This window comes from Acanthisitta chloris, unplaced genomic scaffold (genome assembly GCF_000695815.1).
Source record: "Acanthisitta chloris isolate BGI_N310 unplaced genomic scaffold, ASM69581v1 scaffold21019, whole genome shotgun sequence".
NCBI classification, from domain to species: Eukaryota; Metazoa; Chordata; class Aves; order Passeriformes; family Acanthisittidae; genus Acanthisitta; species Acanthisitta chloris.
Window position 1 is genome coordinate 33,071 of NW_008690079.1, and position 17,494 is coordinate 50,564.

General features: G+C 36.7%; 1 protein-coding gene across 1 annotated transcript; it reads right to left on the minus strand.

Moving 5' to 3' along the window:
- Window positions 1–4,216: 4,216 nt before the first annotated feature.
- RICTOR (RPTOR independent companion of MTOR, complex 2) lies at window positions 4,217–17,244 on the minus strand (the record flags this gene model as incomplete). Its single annotated transcript, XM_009081685.1, has 12 exons — window positions 4,217–5,172; window positions 5,289–5,427; window positions 5,969–6,092; window positions 6,695–6,847; window positions 7,916–8,149; window positions 8,872–8,956; window positions 10,201–10,378; window positions 12,881–13,910; window positions 14,698–14,927; window positions 15,428–15,534; window positions 16,314–16,406; window positions 17,157–17,244. Coding segments are annotated over 12 exons (2,536 nt in total), but the record flags the coding sequence as incomplete, so codon positions are not given.
- Window positions 17,245–17,494: the final 250 nt, after the last annotated feature.

A 17,494-nucleotide genomic window follows, 5' to 3' on the forward strand; every position in this document is an offset into this window, starting at 1 on the left:
GATGGGTGGTGCTTCGTGAAGCCACCTGTGCACAGATGCACACAAATGGAGTATTCCAGTGGGGATAATGCCTCTGTGCCAGTCAAACGACGCAGTCTGGGCACCAGAACTAAAGATTAGAAAAGCATATATAACTTTTATATATTAAAGACATCTGTCTTGCATGAGTGAACGAGTTCAAAACTAATATTTTTTGTTTATAATTCAACTTTCACAGCTGTTGTTGAAATGCTAATACTTAAATGGAAATTATTAATTCTCAGCATGTTAAATTCTTTAAAATAAAAATGGTATGCAAACTATTAAAGAGTCTCTATATCTTACAAAGCATTAATGTAAAATACATTTTTAACAAAAGTTTATTTGGAAAGTTTCAAGTTGTTCTAGTTGATTAGTAACTTACAAATATAAATAAAAATTCCAACCCATCTCTAGTGCTGAGAGGTACATATGAGACCAGAACAACTATAAGAAGTTTAAGTACATTTTATTAACAATGCATCCCTTTGATAAGACTACGCTTCAGGAGGCTTTTAATGCTCATTGACATGAACTGTACACACTATACAAAAAAAGAAAAAAAAAACCACAAAAAAAATCAAGGTGGGCAATACCATTTTGGGACAAGCCTCTGTTTAAATTATACACAGCTCAATGCAATATTCTTACGTAAAATATATAAATACTTTTTCTTTCTATGTTACAGGTATACAATATAAATCAGATTTCAATGTCTGTTCAGTGACCTACAAACACTAGAACCTCCAAATACGTAGCAGCGTATTACTAAATAAAAAACAGACCACACAGGACAGAGAAAATAAATCTTGAGATTTTCCTTGATCCCCTTCCTCAGATCAGAATGATAAATGTAGATAATCTCTTGTAATGCAGTTTTAGGGATGCTGACAGCCTGGTATTGGAACAATTTTTCAATTAAAACTACAAAATGTCTGCCTTTTCCCCCCTTTACACATTACACCTTGTGCTGAAACATCCTATTCTGTGGCAAAATGTCATGTTACATTTTTTGGCATACATTTCTCAAATAAAGTAACTGTATTTTAGAAAGCAACTCAAGCAAAATGTGCAATTTTTGCATACTGTGGCATTGCTGTCCATCTATGCTACAAAAATAGTCCAAAGAAAACCCACCTAAATCTGTTGCAAACAAAACTATCCAGGGAACCAGCATCAGGAGTTAAAACAAAACCAAGGAGATGGAGAGCCTCTAGCAAAATACAAACATGGTTTCTAGCATATCCCCAAAAGGTCATTTACAGTTCTCATTTTTTACTCTCATCTAGTATACCTTTAATAACCATATAATAATAAAAGTGTAACCTCAAAAAAAAGTTACTGGACCTGCTTTCAAGTGGCTCCAGTGAAACTCAAGAGTAACAGGACTTGTTTGCAGCCCTGCTGGGAGGTGAGCAGAACCTCAGAGATACTCCACAATCTAGCAATTCTTCTTCCACTGTGATTGCTCAGCTTGGACTCATGTTCACTTACAAGGCAACACCAGCTTCCTGCAGTTCAAAAAGCCAAATACACAAGTCCAGGACACAGACTATGAAGCAACAACAACTTTTCCATCTCACTAGGCTTTGATTATTGTCTATTTCTTGAATAGCTACCTTACTCTTCACGCATCTAGTAAAGGTGCTGCAGTTTCATTTTTAGTCTCACTGCAAATTATAACTCTTATTCAAGACCACTACATATGTTTCAAAATAAAAAAGAAAGACAAGGAAGATTCTTGCTTATAAATGTTTGTAAGGGCAGCTTGCCTCAGTGTGCTGAGCCACTGCACCCTAAACTACTGAATTCTTTAGAACTCCACTTGGGGAAAACCACCACCACCCCACAAAGAGAGCACTTTTAGGGTAGGTATGTCAGATGTCAGTCAAATTAAGAATGTGTAGATGGGGAAAAGCAACTGTTTCAAGCACAACATGCCAGGGGCCCCACACAGGAGTTCTGCACCTCAGAGCCTGACCATCTCCAGTTCCAAGGGATGGCCAGGTCAGCTGCGAGTGTTCTGCATCTCTGAATTTCAGAGTGCTGAAAAGGTCCCTCTCCAAAAAGAGACTCTCAGCACCAGATTTGTCCTTCTTCCCATCAGTTAGCTCTCTGCCCTTTGGAAAGGGCTGTCCCTTTCCACTGACCGTAAAAGCAGACTAAGAAAATTAGACAGCTAATTTAGTAGACTAAATGTGACTGGTTTCACAAGAAGCCTCTCCTTCCCGCAACGGTTTCCGCCTCAGAGCTGTGTGTGAGCATGTTGAATCACTCAGGAGTTTTCTTTGCCACAGCAACCAAACTGCATTTGTATATAGTTTTTGTGAATGCCAACACACTTTACCATTTATTCAACAGTATTAAAAAATCATTCAGACTGGAAATAGAAAAAGCAGGTGGTCTGTCAGCTTCCCTAGGAGAAGTGGAAGAGATTCTTTATTAGAGCTAATAGAAGCACAATCATTATTTACTACAGTTTTCTTCTGAAGTTTTATCATGAAGCAATATAATCCCCAAAAAAGAATTTTAAAAGGGATATTAACAAAAAAAAAGGTATCTACAGAATTAAAGTTCACAGTTTATAACTAGGCCAAAATAAAATTCCTTCAGTAAGAGTATCCCCTTCATTTGCCAATTTAAATGAAACACAAATGTGAGCTTAATGTCAGTATGTAAATTTCCTAGAAATGTATGTTATGTACAGTACAGACTTTACATCCTTGATGCATACTTGTTGAAATCTACTGACACTCATACACTTTCAGAAGAAAATCATGTTTTAGAACTGAATTTGCAGCCATTGTTTTTACATCAAGTTTCTGTTGTCATGGATCCCCACACAAGTAAGTACTTCAGAACACATAAGCATTTCAAGATGGAGATTCTTTCAAAAGTACATTTGCTTACCTTTTATAATCAGAGGTCTTCCTCTGGTGCATTCTACATTAAGTGCTATGGGTTAAACTGTTAACAAATGAACGAAAGTGTTTTTTTAAATACAGGTGACAAAACTGGTTTATTTTGCTTTAACTGCAGAAAAATAACATGGAGTTGCTTGATGTAACCCCATTTGGTTATTAAAACAAATCTCTTCTACTCTAGCCTAACTGAGGTAGTGTTTGAAACTACTGTATAAGATACGCTATCCCCATTTGTGGGAAAACTACATTATTTTCCTTTGGAGTTTATACCACTATTTGGTCTACTGTGATTGACATTTTGGTTTTACAGAAGCATTTATTTCTTGTGACCAGAAGTCCAATAGTTACTGGTGTGGTATGTTTTCAGAGCATTTCAAACATGCCTTGACACATAGCTATATTATTTGTGTCAATAACCATAGAAGAGTTGAATCAGTTTCTTTTTGCTCCTTCTTTCAGTGGGAACTCACGAAAAGATAATCTTAGAACTAAATTTGACTATGAGCAGCAACTTACAATTTGCTTTACCAGAACCTGATGGTATGCAGTGCACATAAGAACTCAGTGAAGTGACAGCTGCAAAGCAGTGCTTATGTGGCAGGCTGAAATTTCCAATAAGAACAAATAATTCTACGTTTCACTAGGAATCATATTGTACTGTTCACAGGACTACTTATTGAAATATCCAGTAGCATAGCTAGTAAGAACAGAGTTATGAGCATCAGGATAAATTTCACTTATCTTAAGTATTAATCTGACCATTATAAAAAATGGTAGAAGTGAATGGATAAAAATACGTTCTACTTAGTACAGTCCAGCTGAATTATTCACCTATATCAAAATCAAAGGGTAATCCCTTCTATTACAGGCATTCTAACAAAGGTGGCCATGCTACTGTATATACACATTTGCATATATTTATACTACCTTTGTATAAAGGCTTCTGTATCTCTAGATCCATGAAAAAAGTGACAGGGATTCTTACCTTATTGTTTTTAAAACTTCACTTTTTTTTTTAAACTCGCTAGCTTAGAAACCTCATTAGTAACGTGATTGAGGCAACTACTTCAGGCATTACCAGTCACTGTATGATTTAACTTTTGCAACAAGTCTCAAATACCAATACAAAATTATAAGTACGGCTGCTCCAAAATTTGTTACTTAAGGCTTTTCACTACAATTATTAGTACTATGTGATGCTTGACCCTAATCTGTTGAAAATTCAAAGAAACCTTTGTTTTTAGAAAAAGCTGTTTCCATGGAACTTGGAAAACATTTAAGTCTTCAAGTTTAGTTTATGCAATACTCACTTATCTGATACAAATCATGCTTTTTAAAGGATTTTAGTTAAGAGTAAGACCCACATTCGTACTATATGAGCATGAGTGTAGAAACTGCAAACACATGCATATCATTCAGGGGAAACAATCTGATTTCAGCATTGTAAGTTTAAATGATCTGGATTTTTGAAAATCAAATTGTAGTGAAAATCCTTAACTGGTTCAGGTAAGATACATATATGTAAATGCAATGAAATTGGAGACTGCTAATAAAATGTCTTACAACTATAGCAATATTAAAATAACTTAAAGGAAACCTCAGATTCACAGAGGCATTTCTTTCTGTCTGAAGTTACAAACCCCGAGTAGTGTTATAAACAGTACAAAAACCAACAGAGAAGGGCTAACATTAATCCCCTGGTGCCCACAACAACAGCATGGCTCCCCATTGCTGGAAGTGGAATGCACCCCCATCTCTTTGATTCCTGGTATCCAGGGTTTAAAAAGCAAGGCATCGTTCTGCTTCTATGGAACAGATTCGGAAGTCAGTCAAAAATGTCTCTGCATGTTGTCCTTTTCTTCTTGGTTCATGGTAGAAAATGAAATGAAAACTTGTGGAGGTGTTCAGTGCTTGGCTCTTGCATATACTGGTAATTACTATTATTAAACTATGGTAATGTTTAATATATCCCCATAGGGCTCAAATGACTAGGGCAGTAATTGGTTGAGGAAAAAAATGTTTTCAGTTCAGTCTTCAGGTACCAGTAGCTTCTGGAACTGTCTAGAAGATGATGCTCCAAGCTTTTTATCCAGTCAGTTGGAGGCTGTCTGAGGATTTCAGAAAGTCTGCATGCAATGCACTGTGTGAGCAGAGGTCAGGATTCAGCTGATGTATCGATTACAGGCTGTTTTGTCGGTGTTGCTAAAATAGCCTCTGCTTCTTCATGCATCTAAAAGGAAAAGATGAAGTATTAGTATTTAGGACATACCCATCCCAAAGCATCTTTTAGTCAGAACACAGCTAGTGCATTTTGGTACACTTACTGCATGTGAAACGTCCACTTACCTGCAAGAACTGAACATCCTGAAACAGCTCCTGAATGAACCTTCGAGATGGAAGTCGAAAGGTACAGTGTGCTAGCAAGTAGGACACCTCAGAGTAAAGGCATATGTCATCAAATGCTTGGGGATACTTCTCCTTAATTCTGAACAACAGAATAAACAAGATTTTATAAGTTTTGAACAAATTTCCATAGTTAAAAAACTTTTCCATTGTATTTTGAGTGTCATCATTAACAAAGCTGAACTGTTCAGTAACAGTCACTATTAATCCTGGGTATGATAAAGCAAGAAAAGGACAGTATTATTTTGTACCAAATGGGAAGAAATCCATATTAATGAGATGAAATGGAATATATAACTTGAAAGTTGCACTGAACTGCTGAGATCACAGTCTTAAATTAAGAGATGTAGAAAGAGAACAGTGTATCAAAGAACTGGCATCCACATGTAACAGCAGTCATAAAAAATATGAAAAAGACAACTAAACTACATGTAAGCATTTTTGAAACAAAAAAAATTCCTGCATTTTCTTTTAGCAGCTCTCAGTTTTCAATGCTTTTACCTTACATTCAATCATATCTGCTTGATGATGTTTTGAGAAGTCAGATTAATCTTTGTCCCTGAGACCTTAGAGAATATGTATGACCAAGTGTTGCTAAAACATCTGGAATGTATTGAACTTACGTCAGAAGTCCAGTTTCATGGCCCTTAGTTCCTACTGAACTACTCAAATTGATTACTAAGCGTAAGACCTCTTTCCGCAGAAGTATCCTGCACACTGGTGTATCATCTGGGATTGATTTTACTCCTGGAAAAACAAATTGAACAGTATGGAATTTAAACAGAATAGTCTTTGATGGTGCTAATCTAATGCCATGTAAGTCTCTTCCAGCATTACACACACACACACACACACATTTAGATATGTATTCTGAGCTATCAGAAAGTGTTTCTATTGAAATTAGAACTTTTAAAATACTGTTTTCAGGTAACACACCTTGCCTTTTCAAAATATTCCTAACATTTCATAGCTGGAAAAACATGTAAGATTAAATTACAGCGCTGTCACTACCACTAAATCATGTTGCAAACTGGATGAGTTTCTATCAGATGGTGGAAAAAGCTACTTTGTAAGAAATTATGATAATTCAAAATGTAATACACAAGCCTAAAAAAGAAATGTCCCTCTCTTTACAGAAATTCACTAATTTTAAAGAGTTTTTTTTAAATTAACACCAGCGCAGAAAAGAAAGCAATTTGCTTGTAATGTCAGATACAGAGCAACTGAATAAGCTGCAGAAATACCGTATGGCAAAAGGAGAATAGTTTAGAAGTATGTGCTCCCAGCTGGAGCACAATACCTAAAATACACTCTAGCAGAGTCTCTAATAATAATGCTTTCAAACTTACCTAATACAAGCTCTGTACTCTTGGTGCTGCTAGCTGAACCATGGGATACAGCATCACTACAGCCTGAAATTCCAGAAAATTTGGAGGAATGCACATCCAAGTGATTGTGAATGGTCTGTCCACACCAGTCAGTATACGGAATGTCTGAAAAATCTGACATAAACAAGATGTTGCATCTTTTTTATTCACACTTTTCCTCACTTCACATGCTTTGCTATTTTTCAACACTGGTAAGCATGCAAGACACCAATGCAGTAAGTACTTGCATAGAATCAGCTGGAAACTAGATGTTGGATTTTTGACAAATCACACTCAAAAATCTTTAAAAATTGGGGGGGGGTTGTACCTTATAAGACTCAAGTGGAAATAATGAACTCTCCTACACACTGACAAAAGCCTAAATGGTCATCACACATAGTGCTGTTACTGATGTATCTCTGCTCCATTTATAGAACATAATACAGATGCTCTTGCACATGTAATACTTTTTTTTTGTTCATACAATCGTCACAGGTGTTGCAGAAAAGGCTCCGACATGAGCCTGGCTCTGCTGCACCTGCAACTACAGCTGGGATTTTGTTTCATCCCTTCTCACTGCTGAACACAGCCTCAAGCTCAGCTCTCTAAGCCATTCCTCACATGTTGCATATCATCCTCCTTGCCAACAGTCCTCTTCATGCACCACTAGCTGAATGTGTAACACTGCTGTAAAACAGTGAGGATTCCTACTCAGCATCCATTACTAGACTCTTTTCATCACAGACACTGCAAAAATGTAGGTAACCTCATGCTCTGAAGAGGTTAGAAAATATAATTCTGAATCTCAAAATATGAGGGAAGATGACTAAGTCCCAGAAATTATACCTCAGCTTCAACAGACTGCTCAGATTTCCTTCGCCGTATTTTATGGTACAGGCTTGCTTTGAAGTCAGACTTTTCAGTTTTCAAGACATGGATTTTAAGTATTAAATAAGGTTTCAACTTTTGTATTTTGACATGCTGTTAGAAATATTAAAAAACATGCAGGCACCTAATCATACTAACACTAAAAACTGAAAATCTGGGAATGACCATAGAAATACCACTGGTTGCACTGTGAGCTTATCAGAGGATTAATTTTAAGGTCAGCAGCCAGTTAGACAAAACCCTTACAGATTTAAAGATGAAAAAAGTCAATACATTCACTCAGTTTTACCACACTTCTTCACATGGAACACTAACCTGTACGACTGTATGAAGAGTTCACTTTGTTGTTAGGCTGATAACCCAGAATTTGAATGCAGACACAGTAAAGACAATTCTCATCTGTATGCTCCTGCAGTCCTGTATCCTCTGTACTTTCTAAAAACTGAGAGGCATCTGAACGGCTGGTATTCATTATTTCTGTGAGACTGATCTGCTGTCGGAGCATCTGAAAAGGACTTTTGACAACATCACTTGTACCAGACGGAAGACCTGTAGATAAGAAATAGTTATCAGAAAAAACAACACAAAACCAAGCAACTAACACTAACTCTTTCAATTAATTTCCACTTTTAGGACTCTTCAGGCTCGAGGGGTGCATGTGAAGACCTACAAAGTTTTATTTGAGTGGTTAAGCTCCCAAGATCGTTAGCATTTGGGAAACAGACATCACATTTTAGTCCTAGCTTATCATACAGAACAAAACATTGCAAGGAACTCTAAACACACAAAGAAGAGAAGTTGTAAATCCTGACATAATACTAACATTAGTAATACCCCATGTAACACCAATATATTACCAATTTTCACAGTGTCAAACAAAATTAATACAACAACATACCACAGGTTTAAATTGCACGTGCACCAATGTAACAGAAACACAATTAAAACAACTGTCACTTAGTGACCGTGGCAGGAAGTCTCAAGACTAAGCAAGGCAGAAACAAGCAGAAGACACTTTAATGACATGCTCTTCCCTGGGTGGAAAATATCAACAAATATAATCTTGAACAAGAGCTACTTTACACTGAAACTTAGCAAACTACAGCAACACACTTCTAGGAAAATCAGGTTTGTATAGAATACTAACAACACAAAAGAAAAAAAAATACATCAGTAAACTGTGTCTATTTGAAAATGATCAAATAAATCAATAACCCAACCAATGTACCAATAAACAATTTAAAGGTACAGGAGAGGAACAAAACCAGTACCTCCTGCATCAGGTGCAAAGACCCGAGCTCCACGGTCATCAAATGGAGGTGTAGTCTTCTTCTGGAAATATGGAGTTTCCTTTACCTGGAATATTCAAGTGAAAAATAAAATTAGCACAGGCAATTATCATACACAAAGGAAGAACAGATTTTATGAGGAAATAAAATGTTGTCTACTTTTTCCTTCAAGAAAAACAATTAGAGGAGGAAGTTGAGAATGGGCTCCTGAGTACTAAAGAAAAGCCAAATGAATAAAACATACATTTATGAATGAACATTGGTTAAGCAAGGCTTATGAACAGTTAGTAAATGTTAAAATAGTGGTGACAGACGGTAAGGAAACCAGTGACCCACAATGCCTATTAATAATCTGTTCATGATCTCTCTACACCACTGGAGAACTCGGGAATGCACTGCAAAAAAAACCCAGGACATCTAAAATGCTGCCTGTAGGACGTCAACCACAAAAGACCTGAGAGAGTGGAAATGAGGAAACTTCAATATGGCACAAGGACACTGAAGGAGAAAAAAAAAGTAGTCATTTTACAAAGGGAAAATAGAAGCAGGTATGATAGAACAACTTGCTCTAGGTTTAGCAATTTTTTAAGACTAGCAATCAAGTAATTTAGATTTGAAAGACAAAGGCTAACTAAACTAAAGATAAGGAAGTCCACTGATTTACCTCTGACTTAACTAAGAAAACCAGGGCATGGGCTAAGTAACAGAATATTGAAACCTGTGATGCATCAGTTTGTTAAATGGGAATGTGTTTCCACCAAGCAGAAAGCAGAAGGTAGATGACGAGACACTTCAAGTAATGTGTTTTAAGTTACATATATGTATCTTTGTGGTTAAATAAAAACCATATAATTTAATACTATAATGATATATATACAAATATATTATTATTTAATCAAGATGATGGTAGCAGGAAGTTAACTGTGTGATTATGCAGGTAATTTGTTATTGGACAATGAGTGTATCAATTACTTGGCTAAAGAGGTGTTAAATAAATGTCAACAGACTATGCTACTTTGAGTATAAAAGCCAGGTATCAACGAAAAATCTCATGACACCATGTTTATGTCACCATTGTTTAACATTCCTCTAACACAGTCTGTGTCATTATTTGTCTAATAATGCAAACTAGACTAGCGATTTAGTGCAAACAGTGTTAGAAAAGAAACTCTCTCCAAATGCCTACTTTTGAAGTATCACATCCGTTTTAACTTGTGTCTCTAGATCTAACCTATTCTCATAAAAAGGCAACTGCTGACTACCTTTCAGTATGAAAATTCAAATGAACCCCATCAGTTAATACATACATACCTGAAATATTTCATTGATATCCACTGGGAGAGCAAGGCCAATATAATCATCGGAGCTACCATAGGTAGCATTAGAAACCATGGAGCGAACAGAAGAGGAACGCTGAAGTGTGTTTTGATTAATAGGACTTAATAGATCTTCTTTATCTAATGAAGCATAACTTAAAGCTTTCATGAACCTGTAACATTGAAACAATACAGCACGAGTTTAGTAAATCTCTCATTCTGGTGCATGGTTTGGCACTTCTTGGAGTAAATATTTCTTCTTTGAAAACCCTGTACTAGGAATTACCAAGACAGAAGGATGGAACTTCTGCCTGATGGGCTCCCAGTCATGCAAACTCACAAATTTTCTCCAGTTTACCAGGCTTTGTGGATTTATAGGCCAGACACAGTCAGTCAATATTTTAGCTTTTAAACCCTTAACTGCCTCATTAACCAACACACTGAACATTTATTTCCTGGATATTCACAAACTCCAAGCTGAGCAGGTGCATCCCTGCAAACACAAAAGCATGAGCCCGCCAGCTTGACCTAACCAGCAATGTGAGCGAGGGACATTTTTTTTCCTGTACTCCAAAGGAGTCACCCATTAGGCTGCCAGAGCATAGAGGAAATACTTCCTCAACATGAATGCACAAAGAACAAACTTGAACCTGCCAAGTGAACAGAGCTGACAAACAGCTGAAAGAACACAGAAAGAAACAGGTTGGGAAAACGAAACAGGAGAGAGAAGGCTGGAGAACAATCCTCAATGCTAATCAGAGGCCTAATGATGGAAATTTTACATTTGGCCATCTATGATTTTACTTCTCATCAAAGATAAAAACCAATAAATGTTTTCTGCTAGTCTTTTGGCCATCTGTGTAGATGGTCTATATGCAGTGGATTAAAGCTTCCTAGTAAAAAGACACACCTCAGGAGCACTAATTTTTTATTGAAAATTATTAGACATTAGAAGATGAAGTATAGTAAACATTTGCTTTCTTGAGTTTTTTGCCTTAGAAACTTCTTATCCCTAACAGGTTAACAGATTTATATAGAAATAAAATTATGAAAGTTTGACCATGTAAGGTTCGAATAATTATTATGCAGTTTTAGCTGGAAGTAGTAAACAAACTCTGAAATTATAAGGACCACAGTGGAGACATTCAGCTCTAACCAGTAAGAAAAATACATGTACTAGTTACATTGAAGTCTTTTCAATCAATTATATTAGTAAACAACAGAGTATGGACATCTCTCGTAGTACGTTATGTCTGCAATTATTTAACCTTGTAAGAGATACAAGCACTCCACCATTTCAGTTCAGTGTTAAACAGGTCAGCTCAAATCCTTAAGCCTATCCACACTAATACAGGAGACCATGAACAGCTGAGCACCGGAAATACTGTCCGTATGATGTTGCATGCAGAGTCTCAGGATCAAAGTCCACTGCAGCAATGCTGCTCTGCACATCAAGGGCATGACTGAGGAATGGTACTGTACTTACAGCCACAACAGAACCTGTACCACCACTGAAATGACACAGATTTGCTCCTGCATTAGCACAGGAAGCCAGTGACAGAGCAAGAAACACCACTTTCAATTTCTAGGACAGTGCAGGTTAACTACTGAATCATCCTTAATTTAATCAGCAGAACCCAGATTAGTTCTAACTTAATTGAACAAAGAGAATAGGATTTATCTTTTATGGCATCTTTGTGGAATCATGTGAAAATATTGACAAATCAATGTTGCTCTTAATCAGGACAAAAATGTAGAGTAATAATCAGGTGCTATATACATTCAACTGGGTATGAGGAGTGCAGTTTTGGGACTGAGCATTTGCTGCGCTGCACAGTAAGAAGTCGACTCGTACTTATAGCATCTCTTCTTTCTCTCATCTGAGAGATGATGTTAAGGTAAGAACTGAGACAGAAAGTGTCTTTTCCCTTTCAATGGTAACATTAAAATCCAGTGCACTAAACTGAGAGATGATGTGAAAGTAGAAATTTGATAGAAGAGCCTTTAAGTGAAAGTTGTTAAGCATTTACTGTAGCAGCTGGGGACAGTGTCAATGTCAAGAGGTAGATATCTTATGTAACTATCTAATTAGTCTTTAGAACATCTAATATTACTCAAAAATAAGAGAGGCGACACTGACATCTAAAAATAAACGCTGTGAGTAAAATCTTTGCTCTGCTGTAGCTAAGAAGCCAAAAAGACAGTACCTCAATGGCCTCAATGTCAATGTGAACATGAATACAGCATACTGGCAGGAGTCTCTGTGCTCAAACCTTACCAAGTGACACAGAGAAAATTATCTCATGAAATATAGCTTTGACTTCATGAGCAATTTCATGTGACTACAACTTTAATAATGTTAGCAGTGCAATTGCATTTTAGTATTATAAAAGTTACAACAAATGTGTTTTAACTTTACAGTATTTCTTTGTCACCATGACCACCAAAGGGACTAAGCACAGCTAGGACAGCCAGGCTTCTATGACAGCACTTATAAAGTTGAGAATTATCATTCTATTATTCTATATATCAATACTGCTTTCAGTAGAGTTATGATTCACCTTGCGAAAACTGTCACTTTTAGGTGCAGGTAGAAAAAAATATTAGAGATACTTTTATTACTTAATTACTCTTACAGCTTTGAAGTAAGAAATGAGCACACAAGAATCTCTTACCGGCTTGGGGTTAGCCGAGAATCCAGGCTGCCAGACTTCATGGTAATAGTGTCAGTAAACAGCACATCCTTTGCTGGAGATGCCAAGGCTTCTGAGTGAGACAGTGAAGGATGCATCCTCTGCTGCTGTAGGCGCTTTAGTGTAGCATAGCCAAAGGCATCTCGAGAACTTGTATAGCTGAAGTTATAGTCAGCAAGACTTTTTATCGTAGCAAGAGAAGGAGCTTTAAGAGACTGGGCTCTTCGGGGAAGCGTATGAGAAGACCCTGGTGGTACCAGGGACACAGAGTTGGATTTCGAGAGAGGCAGGTGGTTAGATTGTGGTGTTGAACTGTGACTTGGTTTAACTGTTTTTGTGCTTACCACAGTACTCAAACTTCCACAGTCAGTGTCTACATTTGTAGTGTCCACACCTACAGTCTCCCTGGAAGGGCTAGAGCTCATAGAGCTTATGCCACTTGTTGTGGTATCTGTATTAAAACTTAAGCTGCGACTCTTGAAATGTGTTTGTGTAGTACCATCTCCTATTAGCCTTTCTCTGCTTGTGTTTTCCCGATGAATTTCATTTCCAAGACCTTTTGGCAGCTTCAGATCATTTTCTCCAATACTTGGGGTGCTATCAGCATCTTCCACATGCTTGCTTCCAACAAAAGAAGTTTCTAAACGTAAAGTCTGGATTTTCGGAACTCTGAAAACAGGGTTGAATTCTTCCCCAGGAGGAAAGTCAATGCTACCTGTAGGTTCTGTTACTGTACGATTTCGCCTGAGGCCTGATTTACTGTCAGATGATGTCAGCTTTCCTCCTTTGGGATCACTGCTACTTCTGTTTTTTTTATTAGGCAGAGTAAGAGAATTTAGAATGCGACTTTTCACAAGTCTGCTAGAAGAAAAAAAAGGAAAGGGACTACGGTCCTTGTCCTTTGAAGGTCCAGGTCTGTCATAGAATATTTGTTCTGCATCTTCAGTAATATCTAGAAAGAAAGTACTGGTGGAAGTACTACCAAAACGATCATCCTCCATGATGAACATACCTGAAATTACATAAGACTTATGGGCAGTTCTTCAAAGTGTATAAACTATGCTGCAAAACAGGAAGCCATTCTACACAAGCCAAAGTGGGAGTCTATGCAATTTACTGCAAGTTTAATTGATCATTTTTGCTGCAGAACTTACTGCAAATTAACTATGTTGAGGAGTACCTGAAGAAAAGCCACATCATCTTATTTCTATGCAAATACCCAGCTACTAGGATTACAATCGAAGCACTCCTTTAATGGTATCTATTTCTGGATCTAAATTCAAACCATCCATAGCAAAAATAAAGTGTATTAGATACTCAAAACACGCAACAATTTAAACACAGCAATAATTTGTATGTGTATGTACACTCAGAGAATGTATGTATTTATTTTCTAGACTATTCTTTTGAGGACAACCAAGTGTACTTACAACTAAGCATGGAGGTTTCTGCAGTGTATTACAACAAGCTGCCATGACTTGACATAAAAACTACTTACTTACCCTGATGCTAAAACTTCTTACTTCTACACCAGATGTGAAGCTAGGACACTGTTTTACTCCCTCTCACTTGCCTGCATCTCTCTGAATGCACATAACTAGCCTCTTGCTTGCACCCTTTTTAATTACAGCAACACTTTTACACCATTTGTCTGAACCTCATCCTCCCACAAAAAGTTACTAAGAACAAGAAAATGCTGTTTTGTGGTGGTTTCGTTTTTTTGGTTTGGGTTCTTTTCCCTTGTTTAGGTTTATTTGGTTTTTTTTTTGTTTGCTTGTTTTGGTATTCTGGTTACTTACTTGAAGGAGCAGATTCACTTTCACTGTTGTGCCTAGAACTGGTGGACTCAGAGTTCAAGCTGAGAGTGCTAGGTATAGAAGAAAGTTCATTGCAGAGCTGCTCCATGTCATCAGGGACCACTGGCCATGGCTGTCTACGACTGTGTCTCACTGCATCCCAGTTATGATGCTTCAAAATGTCACATCCTTGTTTAGTTTTGGCTATTAGACCAAGCACGTAGACACAGGTTCTGTATTTAATGTATATAAAGAAAAAAGAGCAACAATAACAGCATCTAATTTAATTAAACTTACTTCTCTTTTGAAAGGAAACAGTTTCAAAACAATTCATCAGAAACTTCACAAAACTGATAAGCAGTATATTGTTAATTTTTACTTGCAAATCAGTGCAAGCTTAAGAAATGCACAAAATATTATAAAAATACACTATTAAAAATAAAAATCAATAATAAATTGATTCTCTCAGAGCTATAAGAGGAAACTATTTGTTGGTTTTTTTAAGAAAAGGAGTAAAGTGATACGTATGTATCTCTTTTCATAGGTTTCATTTGCGTACTTCCTATACAAATCTCCAGTTGCATCAAACAGATTGATACTCAGTCATCGGTGATCTTTACCAACTGGTTACCAATAAAATAGAAAACTATATTCATGTAAATAAGGTAAAGCTATTTGAAAACTGATGTCAAATGCCATCTGCAAATTTTATATATAAATGAGATACACATACCCTCTAACAGACAGAACTTCACAATGTTGAGCAAGTGCCATTATATCAGGAATTACATTCTCCTCTTGAAGCAAGTTAAGACCCCAATTCGATGATCCGATATTGCCCTGGAATAAAATTTGTCAAGTAAGTTTCGATCTTGATGGGATTTGCAGCGCTATCAGTGTAAAACTTTGACATTTATGCCCGCTGGTAGCAGAGTTTCAAGCCACATCTTCTCAAAGCAGTTACGAGATTAGAGCACCCTTTCTGACATTTCCTAGATGTGCAAATCCAAAAAAAATACTCTTTTTCCATTTCTCTTATGCAGGCATTTTATTACATAGCTAGAGCATCTTCCAGTAATAGTCACCTTGGAAAAATGTTCCATAATTAACTTTGGGGAGGACAAGACAGAAGCAGACAAACAGCTGAGGTGGCAAAGCAAATTTAGAAGCACAGCTTGGATAGGCACCGACACTAGGGTTTAGGCCTGTCCCAAGTACCAAGTCTGTCATGATCACATATATTCACATGCATCAACACTGGCAGACAACTTTCTTCCAGAAATATTAGTGACTACCGCAGTAATTACATTAAAATCAGACCACAGCAACTTGTAACTACTGGTTCCATACTAAGTGTTGGTACATATGGGAAGGTATAATTTTTATTTGCTAGAAAAAAAACCCACAAAGTGACTACTGAAAAACTCAGAACAGAACAGGTGCAGTGAATCACTTCCAACAAAGTCCAGTTTCAGTACAGGATGCCAATATGGAAAGATCATGTGTTTATTGACAAAACCCTAATTCATTATTTTTATGGCATTTTCCTTAGTTATTTCAGAATCAAGAGTCATAACTGAACTAAACACGTACAAAACATTTGTAAAACCATTACTAACCAAGGCCCAAAGGGCTGCTTTCAGCTGCTTAATTCCTTCCCACTTATCCAGCATTGGGGAACGAACAGTGTAACTCAGATCTGTAACAATACTCTGAAGGGAAAAAAATAGAAGAAAAACAAAACTCAGTTGAAAATGGAGACCTCAGTCAAACAGCTTCTCTTGCATTTATAGCAAAAGCTAAGGCACTAATCTTAAGTATGTACCCTAAAATGAACAGTGCTAATTCTGGAATAATAACCATAAATTAACAGTGATGATAATGCAAGAAGAAAAATTTAGTGAAACCACTGATTGCATGAAGATATATCAGGTTTTATAAATGTAATAAATTAATCAAATTAACACACTGCAATATATAAGCTTTCTCTAACTTTTCAACTATCTTACTCAATTCATTGCCTCATCTCACAAACCCACATTAAAAGTGAATTTAAGCAATTATGAACTGGCTTAGCGTTTGTTTTCTTAGATTTTCAGAATATTAGAAAGATTTTATTCCATCATCTTCATCCTTCTGTAAGCTTAAAAAAATAGGCACAGTTTTACTTATCAACATACAATTCATAGAGAGACTGAAAAATTATTTCTATTTATGAATTGTTTTCCATTTTAAGATTTTTCTAGTTGTTTTAAGAAAAATGTTGCAAGGTACTTCACTGACAGTTTAGGGTTAGGAAGGAATTTTACAGGAGCCTAGATGGCAAAGTGTCATCACAACTTCAGACTTTCAGAATCAACTTACTTTGCAATAACTGGTCAAACGCCATCTCTTTTAAAGCATATTTTGAAAGGGTTACAGTGAGCTAAAAATACTTCGAGTTAGACACTGATTATCCTCACCTGAGACTCCAACAAATGGCAGCCTGTTTTATGGTGCACCAGTTGGCCATAAAGATGAACTGGCAGGTAGACGTGTGGTCGCTGTAATCTGTCAGAAAGAAAAATCACATGTAGGTTTACCAAGACTTAAAATATTTTCTTTTGAAATAAATTACACTGCAATGAGTTATTTCTGATTTTTTTTTCAAATGAAGAGAATTCTTTTGAGGCATTTAGAAAGGAATAGACTATTTCACTTGGAAGGGACCTACAATGATCATCAAAGTCCAACTGCCTGACCTCCTCAGGTCAGGCCTAAAGTTAAAGCCTGTTATTAAAGGCACTGTCCAAATGTCCCT